The following is a 25,226-nucleotide window of genomic DNA, read 5'->3' as shown; positions in this document are numbered from 1 at the left end:
ATTTACACCCATCGTGTACCGGGCGGTAGCAGACAGTCATCAAGACTAAATACGCCCAACCACCATGGATATCATCCCGAGGGAGAAGAAATCAAAATAAGAGAGTGTTAAGAGACAATATGCACACTGAAATCTACATACCTGTAGTGAATCCATGACCGTGATTACCCTGACTCACTCGATTCCTTCTCTTTAGCTCGCTGTCGATGTATTGCAACCTTTTCTTGGACATCAAAAAGCTCCAATTCGAGCCGAAGTTCGTCACTTTCACTCCATCCCCCACAGCTTCTGAGTAGCTCGGCTGCAGCGTAATGCGTACGTTTCTCAGCAAGCTTAATCGCCCTTATATACTGTCTCCTTCCCGCGCCTTGCACCGATGCCCCTTCATTAAGAAGCAATTGAAGCATGTCAATACGACCACCTTCAGCAGCTCCCTCCAGCGCTGTCCTCCCCCAGAATATAGACTTTGGTGCATTTACATCAGCACCCTCATCCAGCAGCTTGCGCGCAATCCCGATATATCCTCGGATGGAAGCAAATTGCAATGCGGTAGCCCCGCCTTCTTCAGCAGGCTCTTGGTTAACGTCTGCCCCGGCGCCCAGAAGGGTTTCTACAAGTTCGATATTTCCATCATGTGTCGCTAGCTGCAATGCGGTCTTTCCACGACGTCTGGAGGCTGGGGCGTTTACATCAGCCCCTGCAGCGATCAGGATATCCACGATTTCTTTGTTACCAGTTCTGACAGCGCGTTGCAGAATCGTGTCTCCGTGTTCTGGAGGTATCCATTTGATATCTGCACTAGCTCCAAGCAATTTTCTGATCAGAGAGACGTCTTGCATCTGTACCGCCATTACAAGCGGCATTGAATGGGTCGGATGGATGCTTATCTGCTGGTTCACATCAGCTCCAGCATTCAATAAATCCTGAACTAAGTGTGTGTTTTTGTAGCGAAGACACACTGTCAGAGCACGTCCCTTTGCTATACTAGTCCATGTTGTGACCTTGAGGAAGGTTTGAAGGAACCTCCCACTCTGCCATATCACAGCTTGCTCTAGTACGGATTCTAAAAGCTCGGTGTCGATGGTGCCGTGCAGCTGATGGAGATATAGCAATGAAGAGAAACCGTTAGATACGACTTTGCCCCGCGGGTCTATTCCGGCATCTAGAAAGCGATCGACGATGAAAGCAGTATGAGGGTATTGGATTGCTTTTGCATAGGCGTTTGGGGCTGCACAAGGACGGTGAACGAGTTGACGCAAGAAAAGATCAATAAAGTCGAAATTCGTGTGTTTTACAGCTTCACAGAGCTCAAGATCGGAAATCGACGCTCCACGTTCAACAAGGATTTTTGCCAGCGGAAAATTTCCCCAGAATGTTGCTGCTGCCAGTGGGGAGCAAGTTACATCGCTGGTGTCCGAGTCATGTCTCGTGACGGATTGAAATGGCCGACGTCCAATATTCCCGCTCTGTCGATCTACTCCACGCTCTAGAAGAAATTCTACCAAAGCATCCGTTTTGCTCTTGATGGCGGATACAAGAATAGGTTGTCCATATGCAAGGAGAATGTCGTCTAGCCTTCCGCAGTTCTCTAGATACCTTGCCGTCTGAACATTTCCAATGCGGATCAGCTTTTCCCCAGTATTCACAGCACCGGCTCGCAGAAGTATTTCAATCATTTCGCAATTTCCCTTACTGATGGCAGCTCCGAGCACTGTGTCCGGTGCTCCTTTATGAATGTCATCCACTCTTGCCCCCCAGCTAAGCAGGAGACTTACAGTGTCGACGTCGTTTTCATTCACTTTTTTCATTAGTGTTGAGGAATAATAATCCTGCATCAGCTCTGCATCCACGATAGCGCCTTCTGCCATCAGGATCCTGCATAATTCGAGGTCATCTCTAGCCAGGGCTCTTTGGACCAGCGTTTTGTCCCGAGTTGCATCCCCGCGAGCCACATCAGCACCCTCTTCGAGCAGACGTTTGGTAACGCTTTTATGGCCGTTCGCTACGGCAAGCACGAGTGGAGGGATATAGTATCTTTCACTACTTTCGTGATTGACATCTGCACCAGCCGCTAGAAGAAGATCTATGATAACGTCATTTCCTTTCACCGCCGCCAGGCCAAGTGTAGTGCTCCAGCAAACGTAAGACGTAATCCCCTCCCTGAATGAGACATCCTGATGTACATCGACGTTCGCACCGAGGCCAAGAATCTTTTGGACTAGAAGAGCATCATTCCTTTCCACTGCAATGCCGAGGATCGAGTAACCAGCAGTCAAGAGATTGTCAGCTCGTTTATTAACATCACAGTCAGCGTCTAGTAAGGTTTGCAAGAGGCTAGGAATTTCCGACTCAATTGCGGCCTTCAACGTGGTTCCAGAGACGTGCACTCCTCTCGAAAGAAGGATATCCACAAGTTCCAGGTTCTTCGACTTTGTAGCATGGTAAAGGGCTTCTTGCAGCACCTCGGAGTCGTCAGACCCAGCATTATAAGACAAAAGTAAACGAGTCATTTGCAACGCCACCGCTGGGTTTTCGGATTCAGCGGCAACTATCAAAGGTCGTTCCGGAGAATCCTCAAAAATGACTTGGGTGTCTGGACTTATTCCTGCTCTTAGTGCCACTCGGATAGCTTTTAAATCATGGGTTCTCACAGCGCTTGTCCAAAGCTTCAGAGAAATGGCATGTGCTGTCGGGCCTGGAGTGGATAGTAAACGTTTGACACTCTGCACGGTATTTAGGCCGGACATATAAAATATTGCCATGATCGTTTCGTCCTGCTTTGATATCCGGTCTTCTTCAGTAATGACAGAATCAGATCGCCGTTGTCTTCCCTGCCCGGCGCGGTGTTTATAAGAACTTTCATCCGGATCACCGACTCGGAAACTATTAGACACTAAAAAGAGAGCCACACGCAGTCGTTCCATGATATCAGCCTCGCCCCTTAGTCCACAAAGACATTCTGATATTAGCATATTTTCCCCTTGGTGTTCTTCTGGCATGATGGAACTTAAAATTGCGGCTACTCGCAAGCTGCACTGGGTGGTACGTAAATAGTCAACTGCCTTCCCAGCTAGAAGAGAACTAAGACCATTAGTGACACCGCTATTGATGAGTTGAACAGCCCTTCCTCTTTTTTGGGTCGGCGAAAAGGTTTGATTCGACATGGTTGCATTTACAGCCGAGTGCCACGACGAGCAGTTCCTTTCAATGCTACGCAAAGCGGCTTTTGAGAAAATGAACCATGGCAAGTTCGGAGGCCAGAGCAGCTGTAACGCCGAGGGACCAGGTGAGCAAACCACGACTCCAATTGTGCCTGGAGGAGATGGTTCTAGGATACGTCAGCATTCATCTCGACCCTCCTCGAGGAGCTTCACCTGTGGAATATTTTTCAATCGCCGTTTGGAAACCCTGTCGACGTATCTCCATCTGAACAGTTTTGGGAGAGCGCAGGGTACCATCGATAAATACATCGCTCTGTTTTCCATCGTTGGTTCTCTTCTCAATCTGTCGCTTGACGTATTTCCAATTTTCGGCACCCATGCGATATTTCTTGAAGCCCCATTGTTTGAATTGTGCCTCGTACTGATATTTTCTTCGAGTTCTCAATGGGACATATTCTGAACGATGGACTGGATGCATGGCTTACGTCTTTCGAAACCCATACGTGGATTCCATGAACTGGCGCAGTTCGTTCAGCGATTTGCGTTCTCTGAGATAGATGCGCTCGATCTCGGCCCGATGAGCATCCCAGTCTGACTGACCCATGCTGGTATGATTTGAGAAAGGGAGGAATGAAGTGAGAAATTGAAAAGATTCAAGACTCGAGGCTACATAGTCGTGTCGTAAGTGTAATCCTTAACTACATTAATTAATGGGAAAACAAGTGCCCCCACAGCCTCATCACTGCCTCGCTTTGCCGTTTTGGATAATCGTCAACAGAGGCTCTAGTTTCTGATTGGACGGCGTCAAAATCTGGGTTGCATGACGCTACGTCCCCACCTTGATTCGTGTCTGATCAACATGGAGCAGGCAGTTGTTGGAGTAGAGATGAGATTGTTTGAGATTAGAGAGAAAACACGGCTTTTTTAGTCTGATAAAATCCAACAACCATACAATTGGCGGTGATTGGTTTTCATCAAAACCCGGGTACATTCGCCATCCACATGACTCCGATCGGCACAACATTTGAACAATTAATTAGGAAAATTACATTCCTTACCAGAATACAAACTCAACTAATTATTCATGCATGATACTATTATGTGATGCTAGCAAATGTTAACTTTTGCCAAATTCTATCCCTATTGGCTCATTTATTTTAATCTAAATACAGATGCAATGAATAATACATGCAGCTCTCATTGAATGTTAGTAGCTTGAACAGTATAAAGTAGTTGAACAGAAATCAGTATTGCTCGGATATAAGCGCATCAGCTGATTGATGTATCCATCTAATCATTAGAGCCTTAAAATTGATGATGAGGCTGATTGACATCGATTAAGTTTTGAAAGCCGAGTATAATTACTACCGGTGGAAAAACTGTTTGATGCATGAGGAGATTCGGGTTTATTTAAAGCAAAGATCAGATTGGACAGCAAAGACTACGTATTCGATAGTAGACAACAAGAGCATTATATTGTGCGTTCGTCCTCGGATTCTGTGCCACTGTTGGTTGCTCTTGAAAGCATGTGTAATGCCCACTTCTGGAGGCATAGCTTTCTGGTGGTTATAATATCTGATATCATAACAACTGTTAAATGTGATGGCAATAAGTACACAAAAGACTTTGGATAAAGCAATATAGTATTTCGACACAAGCAACGATCGAAAATGAAAATTGTCGTAAAGATTAAGTGGGGAGGTTATAGACTACTTCTCGCTCAACCTTAGCAGTACACTACCAAAACATCAACACTATGCCAAATTGCCTACCTATATGAGATGATTCCCTCGATTTTAACCAACCTGATCTTGCCCTGCATACTTCAAATTATGGAAAGACTCTTTCCATCGGTGCCCAAGCCAGAGATCTATGTGTCTTTCCCTATTAGCTTCCTCTTCCGCGTATTCGAGAGACGTCTTGCCCTTCCGGTCTCTTTCGTGCAGTTGAAGTATGCCTTCCTCTCCGAGATACCGTACAAGAACTTTATTGAACGATCCATGGATTGCCCCGTGATGTACAATCCCTCTACCGTCTGTGTCTTTCGCATTTTTATCCACTCCCGCCTTCAATAGGTCATTCAGGATTGCAACATTATCCTCATCCCACTGACGCATCAACATGTGAGCCAAATTCCTCTTTTTTTTATCAAGCCAACTCATCCACTGTGTATTATTCTTATCTGACATACCTTTCACAATGGATTGAAAGATGTCAACTCTAACACGAAGACGAAAAGAACTTAGATATATGCTGAGAACGGAATTTCCCTCAACATCAAGGCTGTTGATATCGAATTCGTTATCTAGTAGAAGATTGAGCATATCGATGGAGCATATCAACGATTCAGCGTAATAATGCAGGAGGTTTCTTCCCCGGTGGTCATCTTGCCAGCAGGGATAAAATTTCGCGTTTGGGGAAGACTTGAACATGAGTTGTACGATTTCTACGCGATTGTTATGAACGGCATAGTGAATAGGGCTTAATCCACTAGCATCTAACAAAGTGATGTCGCATCCGTTCTTCACTAGTATGCGAACAGCGTCCAAGTTGCCAGCCTCGCTTGCTAGGTGAAGGCAAGTTTTTTTCTCACCATTCAATTTGGAGGAGTCTGCTCCGCTATCGAGAAGCGAAGTTAGTATAGCAAACGCATGCCTTTTGTAAAATTCAATCACATGGATTGGGTAATCCCCGTGATTGTTTGCAATATTCACATCAACAGCATTGCTTCTCAGTAGCATGTCAACAGTACATCTTCTAGAGTCTTCGATTTCTCTAAATATTTCAGAAGCTTCTTCACTTTCGAAATCATCGATGTAATCTGCTAAGGTTTCGACTGCATATAATTCGGCCCATGTCTCACCTTGCCTTGGTCGCATTTTTTCAGGTCGAATGGCAAGGTGCAAGGGTGAGTCTCCAATATGAGATCGCTGGTTGGGATCAGCGTGGCGTCGAAGTAAATGCTGGACAAGCTTTGGGTTTCCGACTTCAGCTGCAACATGCAGCGGAGACTTTGACTGATTGTCCTGGAGGTTGACATCTGCACCGTTGGATAACAGTATGTCTACATCTTCACCAGGCCGACTTACAACTGCCCAATGGAGGGGAGTCCTTCCGTTCTCGTCCTTAGCATTGAGTAGGGGTCTCATTCTCCAGAATAAATACCGGGATCTCACATGCTCATCAATAATCGAGAAGGTGGTAGAATATTTTCCGATCCATTGAAATGGTAGTCTTGGGCTTGAGGCTGAGACCTCAGCCCGGGAGAAATTGATGAGTGCTGGTAAGCCCCACTTTGCTGCGATATGAAAAATAGAGAATTGCCTGGAAATACCGAAGAGCATTGATTGGTTAGTATATGCCTTCAGCCACTCCTGCCGCTGGTCTGATTCGAGGCGAAAAAAGGATCCATTGGCTGGCAAGATGCTGAATTCAGACCGTGCAAGTCTAGCATGTTCGGGCCAATAGAGGATAGCATATTGTAACCAGCTATTATCTAGGTCACCATTTTGCAAGGGTTTGCGCGATCCAACATTAGTTAAAATGTAAGAGATGCAACGGTTTGCTAAGGCCGCATGTGTTTTGAATAGGTCGATCCATTCGCCATCTTTGAGGAAATCTTTCACGGAGTTGTGTAAGAAGGAAACTGTCCCGTCTTGTCTCACACTGATCAACCGACATGTATCAATAATTTCCCGAGTAAAGTTTAGGCGTTCCTCTTCGTCTTCATCTTCATATAGCTCACACGAAGTGTATAACTCTATAAGGGTCAATGGTCGTTGTGAAATTGCGACAGAGCCGAGTATTTTCAAAATTGTCTCCTTATATCTTTCATTAGCAGTTAGAGCCGTCGTTAGTAATTTATCGTACAATGAATTCAAATCAGAGGGTAACTTTTGTAGCGTCTCGACTGCTTGGCTAGACCCAACTAATGCCAACTCCCTGCATACGATGCCAACCCATAAAAACGTCCCTTGGGCGTTTTCCTGTAAAGCCTTCAATACTGTCATTTCGACCTTTTTCGTGTAATTATTTGCTCTCGAGAGCTCTTCGACTTTTTCTTTGATGAATATCTGCAAGTCATCCTGAGATTCACGACGATCGGACAAATTCAAAGAGTTGAACGAATATAGAAATCGCTGGAAACCACGATATGGCTGACTAGTAATCAAGAAATGAATCCGTAGTCTTTTCGCAGCTATACTGTTAAAAGTTTTGCAGATTTGAGTTAGCAGAGTTTGTTGCGATTCTATATCGCATTCATCCAAACCATCAATAATGCAGTAAAATATCCCATCTTCATTACTGCATGCAATTTCAAGCAAGGTAATCCATAGTGCATCGAATGATTCAAAAAACTGTTCCCCCCGCTCTTGAAATTTAGGGAGTACATGTCTTATCAACTGCCCGTGCTTTTGCCCTTGCTTTTTAACCAGCTGATTTAGAAGGCTTCGTAATATAAAAGTAGCGGATTGCCGATTAGCGGAGTCAGAACTACAAAAGAAGTATGCAAGTCTGTGGCCCTCACTGATGAAGTGGGATCTGCTCAAAAGAAGTTCTATGATAGCCATTGCCATGGTGGACTTTCCTACTCCGGGATACCCATACAGCCACAGGATGTTGGGGTGAGGTTTAGAAGGACCACTTTGTAACCCTAGCCATATCTTCAACTCAGGAGTGCTCATTATCCATTCACATGTATTAGGAGTAGGGCCCCCTATATTTCGCTTCAGCCTATTCATATCTCCCATTGGATCGGCGATGGACAGGCTCCGCCGACATGCCTTCTCATCCGGACTATGTTCAATTCCTATGGTTTTTAGTACTCCAGGTCTCTTGATTGAATAATTACTTACTGAGATCTGCCTTCATCTGCCGACTAGCCACAGGGACTCGAGACAAAAGCAACTTAGCATATGCTGCTGCTGTTAACGATGCATATCCTTGCCATCTCTTTTGTTTATGAGAATCAGAGTAGTCGCAGATTCCTCTGATAACTAGGCATGGATGATGATTCATAAGACCTGCTGCCTCCATCTCAATGCAAGGGACATTAAGCTCTTCATACAGTCGGTCTCGTGTTTGTCCATCTTTTATGACTTGGTTTCCAGAAGCGACTAATCCATAGTGAATGCAAGGCTCATCTGTTGCTCGTGGCGGTCGAGTAACTAATTCACTTTTATCACAGGCTGAACAATCACGCTCATTGTCTTGATGTATATATGTTGCACTGAAAAGCCAGTCATCATTAGGCCGAGAAAACTGGGGCTTCATTTCATTGTTTTTCTCCAGAAAATCCACAATATTTTTCTGAACATCTCGCTTTCCCATCATGTAATCGCTTTCTATCTGGTTCGCCGCCTTTAACAAACTTTGAGGTGGATTATTAAGAGAGCCTGTACGGTGGAAGCGCCCGCCATGCAGCATCTTTCCATGGTCGTGCTGGATTACGCTCTTACTCACCACCACGTCCCCTAATCGAATATCGGTATTCGTAGGAACTGCGCCTGCAACACCAACCAGTAGGCAAAATTGCAGCCAGGGAAAGGTTGACTTCATCTGAATCAAAACGCTCGTTGCCACATTGGCCCCGTAAACTCCCAACGGTAAGCAGGCAATCGCGACGTTATGGCCGCTCAGCCGACCCAGTGTATAGGCGTTGCAGTCGCTTGGTGGTAAAGGAGGGGAATCGTGCGTTTCATCCAGCATTGCTTTTGCAGCGGCCAGTTCTACAGGAAGCGCGGAGATCCACGCAACCGTGTAATCCTCAAAGGAGAGGGCTCGCTCCATTACAGAGTACTAGGGAGGAGAGGTGTAAATAATCAGTGAGCACTGGAGATGATAATGTCGAATATATGACCGAAGATATAGGTCAGGAAAATATTTTTCTCTTTATCTTTCTTGACAAAACAAAATGGACACCGCAGTGCCATGTTTATATAGTGTGGAGGGGTAGAAAGCAAGGCTGAGCGCAAGGCTGCCATTCACCACCTGTGCTAATCACGTTGTCTGCTGGCTCAGCTTCACGAAAAATACTGCCAGACGTCAATGTGAATCCAAATACTCAAACTCGCAGAGGCTTTCTGCTACTGATAATCTCTAAGTGCTCTCTGAAATTTGTGATGTATATATTCTAATTTAATAATTAACAACCCTGCAGCTTCCAGCTACTAAAGAAAAGCTACTACAGCTTTGCTCTGGCAATTTGTGTTTGCTCATCCCACCACAGGCTCTTTTTTGCCAGGATCGCTAAAGCTGTATCTGCCCATTCCTGCTGCCACTCGGGTAGTTCATAACTGTTTGACTCTGGGGAGGGTTTTCCTGCTATCTCTCTCAGTCGGTTCCAGTAAGGTCCAAAGTCTGGCAAGATTTCATGGAAAGCGACAGAATCCCCTTTAAGTGAAAGGCGCTTCTTTTCCCATTCCTTTTGTTCTGCAACGGAGGGCAAGTTGGCACGACCGGCCAGGATACGTGCGATTGCCACTGCCTGGTACTCATAAACACGGAAGCTAAGACCTCCCTTGACCTGAAGAACACGACAATTAGTAATCAATTATAGTTTCAAGTATCGCCAGGGGTGAATTAATACCTGTCCCACAAATGCTAAAGATGGGTCACCAATTCTGACAATGTGCTCATAGACGCCATCAAGCCTGTTTGTTGATGTGACGGGGTTGTTTGGCTGTATAAATGGATATGCCACTCGGAAACCGGTCGCGAAAATGATTTTGTCCACGTTCGTGACGACCTCGCCATCGGAAAACTCGACGCCAACTTGGCCATTTGCCAATTCATCGGAAGAGGCAAAGACACGTTTGAGCTGCGGTTTGCGTACCACCCCAGGCAGGTTCCATGCAGGGATTAACTTCTCGTTGAGGCCGCGTTGTGCAGAATATAGTGGACCTTTAACGATGGCATGTAGGTCGGTGACTATATCAGCAGCAGAGATGTTCCCTCCGACCACAACAACTTTCTAGATGAAGAGTCAATTATATTATTAGATATAGAAATTGTGTAACTCACCTTTGCCACATAGTTATCTGGAGATCTGTACGACTTTGAATGTTCAAACACCACGGGAACCTTCTTATATGTCTCATTAATCCCCTCGATATTCGGGATGGCACCCACGTTGTAGTGTCCAGTTGCAACGACGACGGCATCAAAATTCTCCTGCCACCAAAAATCCCTTGGCTGGCCATTGGACTCCGCGTGGCCTGGCTGACGGAGAGACAGAATCCATTTATCACCCTTCTTTTCGGCTCGTTCCACTGTTGTGCTCAGCGACACGAACTGGCGGAATTCCTGAAAAAGCGTCTCAAGATATTGCTGCACTACTTGGAATGGACGTGACGCATTATTATGGCCAAGACGCAAAACAGATACCGCAGAGTTATGTAGAGGAAATGGCGCGTGGGAAAAGGCCATAATCTCCGCACCGACATTGCTATCTAGTTTCTCATACAAGGCCGTTCGCGCAGTAATGTCCTCAGCAGCTGGCGGTGCCAGAGTCGGGAATTGTGGAGGGATTGTCACTCTGGATGCTGGTTTCAGCGGAAATTCATCGGGTAGTGGGTCAAAGTGCCTTTTATATCGTCAGTATTATTAGGGTTTGGCTGTTACATTATCAGCAGCTACTATACCATATGCCTCCAACTTTGTCCCTTCTCTCAAACACCCGGATAACATCAAACTTCTTCTCTAAAGCCAAGGCGCGCGCAGCAGCATATCCTGAAGGACCCGCGCCAATCACGGCGACTCGCCGATACGTGTGTCCGTTCTGCGACATGGTTATGCACTGCTCAATATCTTAGAGATGAGGATCTTGCAAGGTCTAGTCTATATAAATCTATTTCTTGAACATGGACCAGATTATTGTGAAAAGAAACATATCTTTAATCCAGAAGATAGAAGCTTTAAATGTAGAAATCATGGGGTGGGTAGGTCAACACGCAATCTGCACGTTATTTGACACCACACCAGTAGCTCCGCGTAACGTATCAGGCCAGGCGGGGTTGAGAAAAGTGTATATAATAAATCACCCATTGGGCCATAGTATCCATAATAATTATAACTAATGCTAGCTGATAAGAAATTCATCAAGCTCTAAACCCTACATAGACTTTTACTTTTCATCATTTCCTGTGGTAATGGTGTCATGCCGACTAGCCGGAATCCATCCGTCTTTTTTTGCTTTGTAACTTCATTAAAAATAGTTACTCGGATAAATATTATTAATACGTCTCTAAAATAATAGCATGTATGGTACGAATCACCCTCATTGAACCAACAATATCGGTTCGTTGATCTGTATCAAGGATCTAGACATTGATTGATCGTTGGCTTTTATTATTTAGTATATATGTATAGTAGTGAAAAGGGAGTGCAATCATAGCCAAGCCTTGGCTTATAACCACCAGACATCGGTACTTGTACCAGGAGCTAATTAAAACAACACTTCTTTCTATAGATCGTAATCTAAATGCAATTCGACCAGATGAGCTTCAAAGTAATTGTTAATTTGTAGGCTGAATTACTCTTGGCTCAGGATTTGAATCATATTCACGCTACAGATTTGCGCGAGACTAGTTTGAGATTTGGCAAGATCAGTTGATCTATGATTGATGTTAGATGTCTTTGTTTGAGGTGAGAGATGGTGTAATCTCCCTCGACACGAATAATTCGTTTACATAGCCCTAAGAGTATCCCAGCTGGACACCGAGTGGTCATTCGTGGGAAGCGCTATAGTGTGGTTATCTGAGGAAATTAATATTATTTAGCTCTCCGAACCTAGTGTCATAAGCATGTCTCCAATCCTTCCTGGTATCAGTTTCCAGAGACTGGCCTTATAAATGTGTAGGGTTCGGTCTAGGTATACCTACAGGTTCCATAATGACATCCCTTCACAAACCATGCGGTCATTGCTGGTGCTAGCAAATGATGGCTAGAGACAAATGAAGCTGTCTTGATGAGATCTATGTCTTCGCAGGGACTTAAGATACTGCATCCGTCAACTAGTTTCCATCGTATTATCTCCAAACGGTAACACCATCGAGTGACCTTTAAACAAAGTGGATAAAGTCGTCTATACAAGTGCCTTTTTCTAAAAAGTTTTCTCATAGCCCTCCGTGTTGGCATCCAAGAGCTTTCGAATTACTTCCTATTGAATGAAAGCAGTTATCGTGCATCTAGCGGCTGGGCAGCTGATCAAGTAGAGAAAGAAATAGTTGAACCCTACCTTCACAGGCCTTCAATAATGCTTCATAACCGGCGGTTGTAATGCCTATAATAATAGAACTATAACGTCGTCCAATTTCGATACTCGTGACTGACTAGGCTGGCGCAACGAAGTCAGGTCTGCTTCATAATTGCGTCTGTTACATCTGATAGATCAATAAACGATGCGGTGTTTTGGAGCCGTGGTGTGATTTGGCCATCTGGCAAAATTTTATATTGTTGACTTATGATGAATAGACAAATTTCTCGAATCTTCAAAACGAGCTACATGTACACTCTGGCCATTCTGTCTAGTTCAACTGCTTAACGGCATTAGCAGAACCCATATACAAGCTCGGTTGAATCAGCTTACGTCTTAGCAGGATTTTTTTTTTTCTAATTTCCTTTGCGAAAAAAAAGAAGATTGTCTTTTTTAAAGAAAAGGGTCATCGTGGCCCTAGTGATTTGAAGTGCTTTAGCGGCGATGAGGGAGGTACATAGTAATTTCAACACTTTGATGGATTGTCGTGCTATAAATAATTTACATCAATGATATATACTCGGACTAGAACATATATAGATATATTAATGCCTACTTCTAGCTGAGTGATGAAAGCACTCTCCGTAATACTCTCACACTGTCTTTTCAATTTCAGGGCATTTCAATATAACCAGAATTCTAAATCGCAGAAAATACCATTTCAACACCAAACAACAGAAATGGGGTATACGAACGCAAGTAGACGGGAGTCATGTGACTTGCCTTAGACAACATTCCAACTTAACTTTGCGGGAACTGCTAATTCACATCGTTTAAGGACCGGGAAGTTGGTATTACCTATGAATCTATCATATTCACCTAATAAACTGGTATGCTATAATTCGGACCTAAATAGAACTCGTTGTGAGTGTGAATTGGAGTTGTCGGTTTACTACTCCTCCTTTCGGGGCCATGTTTGAGCCCAGCAAATCCCTCGGAGAAACATCGACGTGACTCACATTCCGAAATCTGGCTAACTCAATTTCAACGAGTTTAATTCTGTTATTGCTGAGCCGCAGCTGTTTCGTCACTACCACGCTCCTCTCAAGCCAGCCAAGACAAGAACACATTTTCTCCGATCTACGCCACCAAACCCATATCTTTACCACTTCCTCTAAATTTTAAAGCCTCGCAAGCATTTCGCTTCTCTGTACGACCATAATGCCTACTTCCTTTATTGTCTGTCGGTACAACCCGCCTCGGATGCAGGCAGTTTCGTTTCCGCCGAACATGTGTGTACTTATCCTTCCTTTGTCTCGCTCTGCTGGGCCAGGACCAGGACACCGTCGCACAGACTCCACCGCAATTACACGGCAGTATGGAGTGATAATCTAAAGGCCAATGGCAGCACCGTGTCCACGTCATACAAAAAATGGAGGGCGTGAGCTATAACTATAACTGGTAGCTGGGCTCTGCTCGGCAGTTGGTCGAATTAGACCAAAAATACGGTGCCGGGCCGTGAATGTATTAATATATTTGGCTACGATGGAGAAAGAGATTTAGGGCATTGACCCAAGAACGAGTCGTTTTGTGGGTTGTGTGACACGGTGTTGGCGCTGTCAATGGCCATGACCATGTCCATGCGTTTTAAGTGCTGGTCGGGTGAATCACTTGACCTTGTCTCACAGCCAAGTCCAAGTCTGCTTCTGATTATACATGTGCAGGATGTTACCACGCATATTTGCAGTTGCAGTTGCAGTTGCAGCCGCAGCTGCAGCTGCGTCTTGCTTTCCGTGAGCCCGGGCCTTCATTCTGACATAGCATGCATGCATCCATACCACACTATAGCCATACCATAGCCTAGCTTTTTGGGCTGGGCAAAGTTATAGATGTGATTGGATAGCTGTTGGCTTCCCTTGCCTAGTTATGGATAGTCTCTAACGTATTCAGCAATTTCTCACCGTCAAGCGTGATGATACGGCGTTCACCGCTTACACTATCCCAGCTGCAAAATCAAAAGAGGAAACTGCTTAGTCTAGTCCAAGCTCTACAAATCTACAAAGTCTATTGACGTCAACTCTGACCAACACCGGCGGAACCTCGAACCCGACCTCGAACTCGAACCAACGGGCAAGCACAGTGCACAGGCAGTCTGGCTCCTGGCTACCTGGCTAGATTCTATTCCCTTCCCCTTCTTTCCCTCTTTACGTATCTACTTAGAATCGGCCAGGGAGCATACGATATGCTTCCGACATTGATATCGAATTTGGAAAGAATCATGCATTCAGAGCGGTTGAACCCGCCGGTTTAACTTCGGTCAGGCTGAATGGGCCTGCTGACATGAGATGACATGACACTGACTGATACCTTACCTCCTGACGCACATGCCAAAGATACGGGTGAGTGAAAGATTCTGGAACGATTACCGTCATCGTCTGTCACGAAAGTGTCTACAGTGTCTACAGTCAGACGATCAGCAATATATAATAATTTAATAGGAGGAAGCCTTCCATTCAGTCACCACCACCACCACCACCACATCTTGCTTCACTGTCCATGTATCCACTGGTACAGGTTTACGATTTCTCACGTATCATACATAAATACGGCCACTGACCTGGTAATTTCCTCGGACTAGTCTTCACACCTTGAACTGCCTGCAATAACCCTACCCCCTATTCTACCCATGGACACCCTGTCAGCTGGTATACATACCCCTGAGAACATTCCTTGGACCGCGGCAAAAAACAACATTGAAATAACATTGACACCCGTCAAAGCTGTATGTATGTAGCATCTGTGCAACGCGACTATAGCATAGCGTTCTATCTAGGATTGCGGATGGGCATAGCATTTAGCTAGGTACGGTGTATATAGGGTTGCACAAATGTGTTCGTCTGGTTCAACTTTCTGAGCGGGGTTGGGAGGCGATTGTGTCATAGGACGCTGGTCGGGGATATAAGAGGCGCGTTACCAGCCTCATGACATCAGGGGATCTTGATATATCATTACAACACTACATAGCGTTGAGGGGGTGGGTTCTTACATCTCAATCAAATTGAATGGAAAGGATATGTGTGTCTTATTCCCGAGATAGTTCTGGATCTGGATCTGGATCTGGCTGGGTTTGTGTAGGTGTGATAATATACAGGTCTATAATACAGTACGCATATAAAAACTGCGCATTGGATCAGACAGTTCAAATGTTCAAATAATGTATGAAGAAACAGCCAGTCACTTGTTCGCCGAACATTCAAGTAGTAAATCACATAATAAATAAGAGAAGGAAGAAAGAGAAAAGAAGAAACGCCGCGGCTCTTACTGAAATCCATCCAGAATCATTGCTCGTAACCCAACCCAATCAACCATCGTAACCAACTATCGTGACCAACCATCGTGACAATATTCCGCAATTAAAAAGAAGAAAAAAAAAGGACAGCTGAATATTCATATAGCACTCGCCCGACCGGCCGTTTCAGAATAGATAGAGGAAGTGAAATAGATAGAGTAAGTTGGTTCAGCGTAGCAACTTGCTATGCTCGGTAATTTATGATTACACACACACAAACTTAATTAGAAAAAAAAAAAGAGAATATAATGAAGAAAAGAACAGTCACGCGCAAAGACTGTTCTGAACAGGATCAAACCTCGAATACGAGCCGGATCGACTGACCTGCGCGTTCTCATGCAGAATCGGCGCTAACCGCCTGTCGATGGTGTGCTTGAGATACTGCTGCTCTTCCTGCTCACTATTATAACTCGGTATCATGGGGTCAAAAGAATCATCAAAGCCGCTGCGAATCTCAGTTTCCTCACATATATTATTATGGTGGTGGTGGTGGTGGGCGTGCTTGCCAGGCTTTTTGCGCAGCGAGCTGGCCATGTCGTCCTGATACTGGCTGCTGTCGTGCGACAGCGCATCCCCGGATTCCTCGCTGTCCATGGCGTCGCTGTACAGGAACGAGTCGAAGGGGGAAGACGAGGAGGAGGAGATCAGTGTCCCCGGGCTGATGTCCTCGGGGGAATGGTCGAAGGAATCAACTCGGATCTGACGGTTGTGACTGCTGTAGTGAGGAGCTTCACGACGGGAATCGTACGGCATGCTAAATGGGAGCTGCGCGTAGGACGACTGCTGGCGCATGGATTGCTGCGCTGGGAGACTGTGATGGCCTGGATCGCCGGCAAACCCGCCATGTCCACCGTTATCGCCCATGCTAGTTGAGCTATCCCGGCGACTGTCCTTGTAATGGCCCGGTGATCTCCCACGAACAACCATCGGGTCGGAGAGGCGTTTCGCGATCTGCATGTATTTCTCGCCGTTTTTGCCGCTGACGTGAGCGTAGAGTTCGACGACCAGGTTGTAGTATTGCTGCTGGGCCCTGCGTTTGCCGTTATTCGCTGTAGCTTTTTGAAATTGAATGCGCTCAAAGGTGTGTTGAGTGATTTGCGAGTTTGCGATGGGGTACTGGCTGTAGTCGAATGGGATGTTGCCGGGGTGCAGCGAGCCGTAGAGCGGCGCCGAGGGTGGTCCAGTATTTGAGGCTAGGACTGCTGGATATTGTGGTTGAAGAACAACTTTTTCTGGCTTTCTCTCCGACTGCTTATCTCTCTTTGGCGTGTGTTGAACCAGGTCACGGGTTTCGTGCTCTGAGGAATTGACCACCGCGGAAATGGACATGGCGAACTTTTTAATAGGCTCAGGAGGTTGATCATGCGTTTGCACGTAGTAGGTGGCGTTCTGTTCGTAGGGGTGAAGTGAGAAGGAGCATGTCACGGAGAAGTAATTGCGACGATAGCACGTCCACTTGTTATCCACCTGAAAGAAGCCCTTGTGAATCTTCGCGATGATGTTGGGTTGCACCTCGGTGTGATTCGACGTCATGATGGGGTGTATAATACTGATATCTGTGAACAGCGGAGCGTCCGGTTGTCCTGAGCGATGTGAATGCCCAAAGCCCGGATAGTAAGGCGTTGGAGGATCGAGTTGCGCTCCAATGCCGGACGGCAGGGTTGTGTTGTAGGAGTAACGGGACATGTCGTTGACGCTCGACGGCGACGGATAGCTGTTTCTGGTGCTTAGAGTGTATGCGGTAGGGTAATTATCCCTCCCAACTATACTCGAGCCGCCGCTGGTCATCGAGTTCCCAGGTCCTTGGAATGATCTGGGCAGGTGTGCAGATGGAAGCCTATATAATGAACTAATCAGCAGGGGATTGGGGTAAACTCGAACTAGACATACATAGCAGGGATCCTAGGGTTCGGGGTAAATGCCATTCTGTCGTTCCATGAAAGAGAGGACTGGGAGTAGAGCGAGGCAGTGTTGGAAACGATATTTTCGGCCGAGGTCGCCTCATGCGAGTATCCAGGCTGGTAAGAAGCTGTTGAGCTGGGGGCTCCGCTGCCGGAAGAGAGTGGACTCATGAGAAGTCCTTGGGCTGACGCGAACCTGATGAATTGAGTCAGCTAGGCATGAATTGAGCAAAAAGCGACAAGTCTGTGAAACGTGCGCCGCGTTATTAATGAGTGATGAGTGATGAGTGGATGGATGGATGGATGGATGAAAAACCATCCCAACACCAGAAGAAGTACAGACAAGTATAGAGAAGTACAGAAAGCATCAAACTACGCGCGCAGGTCGAGATGCAAAAGCAGAGAGCCGGCGAGACGGTGTAGAAGGGAATGCACGATATCCACACCGCCTCGGCGTATAAGGGTGCAAGGCAGAAGTAATTAAATATTAATTAAATACTTACGATGCATCCTGCAGCGCAGGATTCGGCGAGCTGTAGGGCAGGCCGCTGGTAGAGGGCGTTGGGCCAGGCTGCGACAACGACTGCCCCAGGCGACGACTGTCTTCTTCTTCGGTCGGGAAGGACTGAAAGGGTCGCTGGTGGTGGCCAATACAATCGGGCTCCGACGAGGAGGGGGGTAGTCTAGATGGAAAGGCTGATTTTGGAGGAGTGCTGCCACAAATTCACCAGCAATTAGCCTTGAGAGGAGAAAATATTATATCGCTGGCTTTGCGCTGCCAAAGGGATAGACAATAAACAATAAACAATAAAAAACTGGGTTTGGTTTGGTTGCTGTCTTCTTTCTGGTTCATTAGAGGGGAAGAAACAGAGTGGCTGGAAGGTGTTTGTCCCAAATGAAGGTGTTAAGTCGGCGTCAAGTATGGGTCCTTTGTGTGACAAGGATGTACACCGGACTCACCATCTTGCAGCCGCTGCGAGCAGGGGGCCAACCGAAGATGCATGCAGATGCAACACTGAAACGACCAGAATGGCCCAATAACACATTGCATTGCGCACAGTAATATAAAGCAGCAGCGATAAATAAGGCACCACTTACTAGACGAATGCATCGGATTGAAACCGCGGTAGCCCTAAGTTCGGTAGCTAACGTTCGGGATGTCGAGATGCGCACTGTCCCGGAAAGAAACAATCGCAAGGAGATTAATTGGCCGAGTGATCGGTGGAGCTATCGGTCGATGGAGGGGTTTTTCAAAGAATGGTTGTGTGTATGGTTGTGTGTGTTTGTGCATACGATAACGACGGGCTGCGCTGCAGGCGAATTGAATTGATACTCCGAGCAGAAGCTATATCCGATACCTCAGACGTCTCGTCTCGACCTCGAACCGAACAGATGCGATAATCTGCGATCCAGCCGTCTTATCTATCATCAGCAGTATTCTGGTCCATATAAGGACGGGATACGGGATACGGCATAACAGAATCTTAAAGAAAGGTAATTGCACAGCCGGGCGAATGGAAAATGGATTTCAAAGAGATATCCAGATGAAGGTAGAGCAAGAGAACAAAGAATGAGATACAGCCCGAGCGGGGTTTCGAGAAAGGAAGTAGAAGAGTCCGAAGAAAAGATTGGCAAGGCAAGGCAAGGCAATGCAGCAGATTTGTCATATTGTCATTTGTCATGTTCCTGTCGGTGTAGTTTACTTTCCTAAAACCGCGGTCAAGTAACCACACCGCTGTAGTAGAAAGATAGAGGGAGAAGGACAGATGTAAAGGCTGTTGGGATGAAGTGTGAAATAAGAGGGAAAATCAAGAATAAGTGAAAGATATACAGCCTGACAAGACTTACCGTCTTCTAAACAAATCACAGCCAAGTCACTGTTAAACAGCCTCGAAGCGTACGGTCAAAAGAAAGTTTGGTGAGCGATTGTACACCGTGGGTCAATACAATGTTCACCAAATAGAGTATCTCACGACGTTACGTGTGATGATGCTGTTCCACAGAGATGTCAAGACGGCAGCAACTATTTAAGCAGTAGGTAGAAGTCTCCGGTGATGTGCTGGAGTAAGAAAGAAGGATGGTCAATACCGTATGAGTAACGATGTCTTGCAGAAAGCAAAAGGGACAGAAATTGACCTCCAGCAGGAAGAGGGACGGGACTTGGAGATTGATATCTGTTTCTAACCCTGGTAAGGAATGCTCTAGCTCGACCGTTGGCCCAGGGCAGACAGCCTTTCTTTTTCTATAACCTCTGGACGTGGATGTCCAACCCTGTTACCTCACCAAGCATGACCGCGGGAACCTCAAGGAATCTGCACGTCAAGAAACTAGAACCAGAACTAGAACCTAAACGATGCGTTACGCTCGGCGCACGCTCCACCTCCACACCATTGAAGAAATATACAATACACGCTGACCAACACCAATCAGGGTTGTCCCCCAGTGCCAAGGTAAATGTATCAGGCTGGGTGGCTGATGGCGAACCACAGACACGGGCCGCGATCAGCTGCCAAAGAAACGTTTCGACATACACCAGCAGCTGTAAAGACCCGCGAGCTTACCTTGCCCCCTTACCCAACGAGGAAGGTTCGTTGCTCGGGATGGCTGTAACGGGCAGACAAAAGAAGTACCTACCACGGCTGGCTGTATACACGTACTCACGTACACATGGCTAGATATGCGTCTGCAGGAACCTTCTTGCCTGAGCCTGAATGGTTGACACGAGTAGACAAATCAATAGTTTGCTCGATGAGTCTGAGTAGGTGTGAGTAGAGTATGAATATGAATATGAGTATGAGTAAGAGTATGAGTATGAGTTGAGCATGAGTTGAGTATGAGGATGAGTGCAGGCGGCTCAGCAGTCACCCGAGTGGACGATTGATCGTCAATGCCAATGCCGAGACAGTTCCAACATCCCACACCAGCCCTGAGCCAGAACCAAAACAGCAGTCGGCTGCTGACTCGCCCCGGGCTATCCTCGAAAACGGGCTCAACGGGTTCCGGCTTGCCCTTCCCCAAGCTATGGCTTATGGCTATGGCTTCTAGTAAATACACGGAGCATCGCCGGGGACTAAAGTCCGACCGAGCAGGACAGACCAGACCAGGCGGCTGGAAACGACGGCCAGTAAATACCAGAATAGGCAAGTATACATATGCGGTGGCGCTTCTCACCGATCACGCAGGGTCTCGCTCGCTCGCTCAAGCTTTCGGTGGGCCAAACCGTCAATCTGGTACATCCACTATAAGCTATAAGCTACACGCTATGCGCTATGCGCTATAATCTATAATCTATAATCAGTAATCAGTAATCATGTACGATTAGCGCGAGGCTAGCAGCCTTATCTGCAGTGTTATTATATTATTAGGGGGATCCTATCATGGCCGTCGTAATTCGCCAGTCTCGCGGTAGGGCCATCACCGACTGAATACATGTAGGCGCCGGCTCAACAACTGCCTAAACGGCCAGCATGTGTGTACGGCCAGTATGTCGGCCAGTATGTATTGGGCAGTGGGGTCGCCGGCGCAGACTGATTTGAAATAGACAAACGGCGGTTAAGCAGACATCCTGATCGCCATCTGTGACTGGCCGTGTTAATCGTCGAGGCAGCGCTAGTGGCGCGATGGCTGGCCAATTGCGCTGGCTGGGGCACACAGAGCGGACCATTTCCTGGCAGCAGCATCGAGACAGGATCCAGAGCGACGATCTTTGTGGAGGAGAACGACGATGTGGGAGGCCAGACTAGTCTCGGGCTCAGCCAGGGGGGGCGAGCGAGAGTGCTCAGTTTGGAGACCTGCCAGTGGTGGTTGCGCGTCGGAAAGCCGGGTGAGCAGATCCTTGTTGATAATGTCCTGACGGTATGGCCCGTCTGGTTCGTATGGTATGGATGGTACGAGGACCCTGACCCGACCCTACTACCTATCCTAGACTAACCGTCACTTCACCACCCATGGATTGATGCTATTTGATACACTTCATGATTATGATCGACGATCGCAGCCCAGCAAATGATGGTCAGGTCGGGAATAAAACAAAGTTCGAATTATTTAAAAAAAAAAATCCTAATAATGAAGATGTTGACGCATCAAACAGCATCAACTGACTGACTGGTTACCACCCTAGAGGTTATTAATACTTTTATTATTCGCAGGCTCGTCAGGCGAGCACGTGTCCAGGTGAGGGAAGTACATACATGTAATTTGTATTGTCCAGACGGCGCCGGCAGATCGACAGCCTACATCACTAAAGAATGAGCAATGACATAATTAAATACACTGATTGTCTGCGTCTATGTCGGCCACCGTTCCGAGCCGCATGTCTACAGTTTAGTTAACTCAGTTCAGTTCAATAGCGATCGGAGTTGATCTCTTCCGATGCGGGACCAGTCGATGATTCAATGTGTCTTAGTAGCCGGGAGACTTTTTTTTTTCCTGTCTTTTCTTTCTTTTTCTCTTATTTTATTGTCCATGTTCTTACCTCTGCCTCATTTTTTTCTGGTAATTAGAGTAAGTGCCTATTCTGGCTAGTACTGCCCATTCTACCGGGCTCGATCGATAATAGACTCATCACCGATTCACTGGGCAAAGACTAATCATCTTCTCGATCCGCAAACAATCCCTAATTTATTATTTACATCAATTAAGATTGGGCTTTTTCTTCTCCCCTCTATTATACCCTGGGGGCTATACTACAGCCGATGCAACGACCAATTGTGCCGTCCAGGACTGCGGCACAATGCCATGCGTCACCCTTACACAACAAAACAGCAAACCTATGGAAATTAGAATAGAATAGATTAAAGCAAGTAATACAGCAAGTAATAAATTAAGGGGCATGTTGTCCAACTCTGCCTTGCCACGAGCTCGGTTTTTTTTTTTTTTTTTTTTTTTTTCCTTTGTCACTCAGCTGGACCCCAGGACTTGCGAGCTTGGCGCGAGCGACAGAGCGAGAGTGCAATGAAGTGCAGTGCAGTTTGATTCGTTTCCTCTTTCTCTTAGCTTGTCATGTGCAGCCGCGGTGCGTCATTAATATTGATGGGTGGTATGTACTATGTACAGATGTGGCAAGAAACGCCGAGTTTGTAGCCTGATATTGTAGTCTTTGTCAAAGGCAGGAGGTAAGGGTTGGATGGGTTCGTTCATTGACGGCTGGCTGATCTGCCTGCGTGGTTGGCATATTTCTCGCAGTTCCATCCAATCAGTTTGTCGGCCATACACGTCAATATATGTATATGTAGATGTAGATGTAGATGTACAATGTACTGTAAAAGCGGTGAGCTAGCAGGATTGGCAGCTGTATCGGGTGAATTGGGCAAGGCTGTCAATAAACTTAGGGCCAACCCCAGTGGCCCTCCATCCAACATTCGAATAAAATGATAGGCAGTAGAAAAAGTATAAAATTTTATTGTCAAGGAAAAGTGAAAAAACGGTCGACGGCTGGTGCCGCCTCGCACTACATCAGACTTAACAACTTATGTAGTAAAACAAGCTAGCAGCACTGCAAAAGAAAAGAAAGAGAAGGCTGAGCGTGTGGTGTAACCAACGGATTATTACCGATTGAGCTTGAGCAATTAGCACGAGCAGGCCGTTTTATAATCAGCTAAACAGATGGAGAAAAAAGGTGTAATAGGGGGAAAATAGAAAGCAGCGGAAATTAACAGGTCGTGCCAACGAGCGTGGTCATGACAAAGGTTCATGACAAATAGGTCCATATATATATGTACCGGAACATAATATAAATCGAGGGGTTAGTCGATTTTCGCTATAGATACTGTAGTTGACTAGTTGACATGACGGCTTCGACGAAACCTACATTAGATGACTCGTTTGGCCGTTGAGGTCAGCACTCTGTGTGACGTGGCAGTCTACACGGCATATTTTATCTTGGCCTACAGACATCAATGGTGCAGGTATCATACGCTCTTGGCGCCAGTTGACCAGGCCAGCACGCATGCCGGAACACATTGAATGTAAATGTAAATGTAAAATGTACCCCTCGACAGAGGACAGCACATGACTGTACTGAGATTGCTACCATGCCAACTTCTACTATCAAACATGATGCTAGTCTATGTATATCGCCGATGGGAGGGGAAGTCTATTGTCAAACATTGCTGCCAGTCCATGTATATCGCCGATGGAAGGGGGAGTCCAGTGTCAAACATTGCTGCCAGTCTATGTATATCGTTCCAATGGGAGGAGGGGGAGTGATCAATATAGTCATTATCTAGTAGAATAGGACAATACAATATCCTCGCCCGCCAACATATGTAATGACATATGTAGTGACATATGTAATTCCGAGGTAACAGAACAGCCGAGTTTAGCCAGACAATGCAAGTACATAAACGTAAACGTAAAAGAAAGAATCGTGAGAATGAAGAGAAGAGAAGACTCAAGTCGCCCTCTTGGCAAATTCGACACGAAGAATAAGATGGCGATAACCAACTGTGTAAAAGAAATTAAAAGGTAAGTGAGACGTCTGCGAGTGTATAGGGAGGTGTACGTACATCCATCCACCTTCTCACACGCGCGGGCAGCATCAGTGCGGTCGGCAAAACTGATAAAAGCAAACCCCTTGGCTCGCTGTGTTTCTCTGTCACGCGCAAGAAAGACTCTCGTGACGCGGCCAAATCGTTCGAATAGATCGCGGAGTTCCTGCTCCTCGGCCAGCTCGGAGACCTACACCCAGTTAATCAGCCATCTACACTCTCCGCCGAGTGGATAATTTAGGATATGATGAAAAGCTCACGTTTGTAACTCGGAGTGTCGCCAAATCATCCCTCTCGTACTTGCTCCCGCCACCACCACCTGCCGCCGCTGCTGCCGCAGCAGCCGTACCCTTGCGCAGATGAGGAGGCACATAACTTCCACCGGCCATACTCAACCCACCAGCCGAAGGCTCCTCATCACCGTCCATCCCACCGGCAGAAGGCTCATCAACCGGCGCCATAGTATCCTTGAACGGACAACGCGCCGTGAAATGCTCGCCCTGACAAATACGACACTTGACCTTCTTATCCCTCAGCTGATCCTTAAGCCCGCCCTTTTCGCCCTCCTTCTCAGCCTCTTTGGCATGCACCTTCCAGTTGACGCTAGGTCTGAAAATGATGTTTTCGCCAACAGAGGTGGTGTCGAAGGAAGGGCCGGGGGCGTGGCCCGTCTCAAGGCCGAATTTCGACCATGCTCTGCGCTCGGCGACCTGCGGGTTGACGTGTTCTTTGACCACCGTCGTGCGGATTCGGCGTGTCACTTTGACCTTTTTGCCGTCGTCGTTGAAGCGGTACGAGACGATGGTTTTGGTGCCGTCCTTGTTTGTCGTTATTTGCTGCGGGGGGAGCGCAGAGGGGTCGTCGAACTCCTCGTCGTCTGCCCAGTCGGCGCGACTAGACGTTTTTAGTATTTTGGAAAACTATCATGTACACTCTTGTTCGGACTACTCACTTCTCTAGTTTCGACATCTTGGTGTTTGGGGTATTGCTTGTCGGAATCAAATTTCTTGATCAACCAGCGTTGTGGATTTCTTTTCATCCCGGTGGCGCGGCACCGCGCTGTGGCTGAGAAGTAGCGAGCTATCACGTGATCTGAATACTCTAAATTTATTACATATAACTTAGATATCA

The 25,226-nt window shown here is 46.5% G+C and overlaps 5 protein-coding genes across 5 annotated transcripts; all 5 read right to left on the bottom strand.

The window, feature by feature from the left end:
- Positions 1 to 164: 164 nt before the first annotated feature.
- On the bottom strand, positions 165 to 3,765 carry BGW36DRAFT_440106 (ankyrin repeat-containing domain protein; the record flags this gene model as incomplete). Its single annotated transcript, XM_046221521.1, has 3 exons — positions 165 to 3,328; positions 3,375 to 3,592; positions 3,647 to 3,765. The coding sequence occupies 3 exons, from the start codon at positions 3,763 to 3,765 to the stop codon at positions 165 to 167; spliced, it is 3,501 nt and encodes a 1,166-aa protein (XP_046066974.1).
- An 877-nt stretch (positions 3,766 to 4,642) lies between these two features.
- BGW36DRAFT_328708 (uncharacterized protein) lies at positions 4,643 to 9,048 on the bottom strand. Its single transcript, XM_046212778.1, has 3 exons — positions 8,018 to 9,048; positions 4,934 to 7,971; positions 4,643 to 4,870 (listed from the first exon to the last, which is right to left on the bottom strand). The coding sequence occupies exons 1-2, from the start codon at positions 8,949 to 8,951 to the stop codon at positions 4,958 to 4,960; spliced, it is 3,948 nt and encodes a 1,315-aa protein (XP_046066973.1). The 5' UTR covers positions 8,952 to 9,048; the 3' UTR covers positions 4,643 to 4,870; positions 4,934 to 4,957.
- A 297-nt stretch (positions 9,049 to 9,345) lies between these two features.
- On the bottom strand, positions 9,346 to 10,950 carry BGW36DRAFT_420223 (dimethylaniline monooxygenase (N-oxide forming); the record flags this gene model as incomplete). Its single annotated transcript, XM_046219494.1, has 4 exons — positions 9,346 to 9,687; positions 9,751 to 10,134; positions 10,185 to 10,746; positions 10,805 to 10,950. 4 exons carry the CDS (start codon positions 10,948 to 10,950, stop codon positions 9,346 to 9,348), a joined length of 1,434 nt encoding a protein of 477 aa, XP_046066972.1.
- A 4,879-nt stretch (positions 10,951 to 15,829) lies between these two features.
- BGW36DRAFT_59687 (uncharacterized protein) lies at positions 15,830 to 18,184 on the bottom strand. Its single transcript, XM_046222460.1, has 3 exons — positions 18,111 to 18,184; positions 17,597 to 17,851; positions 15,830 to 17,543 (listed from the first exon to the last, which is right to left on the bottom strand). Exons 2-3 carry the CDS (start codon positions 17,776 to 17,778, stop codon positions 15,971 to 15,973), a joined length of 1,755 nt encoding a protein of 584 aa, XP_046066971.1. The 5' UTR covers positions 17,779 to 17,851; positions 18,111 to 18,184; the 3' UTR covers positions 15,830 to 15,970.
- A 5,400-nt stretch (positions 18,185 to 23,584) lies between these two features.
- BGW36DRAFT_389298 (translation initiation factor 3, subunit G) lies at positions 23,585 to 25,175 on the bottom strand. The gene is made up of 4 exons (XM_046217329.1): positions 25,048 to 25,175; positions 24,356 to 24,989; positions 24,114 to 24,285; positions 23,585 to 24,051 (listed from the first exon to the last, which is right to left on the bottom strand). The coding sequence occupies exons 1-4, from the start codon at positions 25,062 to 25,064 to the stop codon at positions 23,999 to 24,001; spliced, it is 876 nt and encodes a 291-aa protein (XP_046066970.1). The 5' UTR covers positions 25,065 to 25,175; the 3' UTR covers positions 23,585 to 23,998.
- Between the last annotated feature and the right edge of the window lie 51 nt (positions 25,176 to 25,226).

Source organism: Talaromyces proteolyticus (genome assembly GCF_021365285.1).
Source record: "Talaromyces proteolyticus strain PMI_201 chromosome Unknown BGW36scaffold_13, whole genome shotgun sequence".
Classification (NCBI taxonomy): domain Eukaryota; kingdom Fungi; phylum Ascomycota; class Eurotiomycetes; order Eurotiales; family Trichocomaceae; genus Talaromyces; species Talaromyces proteolyticus.
The sequence above is the reverse complement of the archived record's forward strand: the minus strand, read 5'-3'. Positions and strand labels throughout refer to the sequence as shown.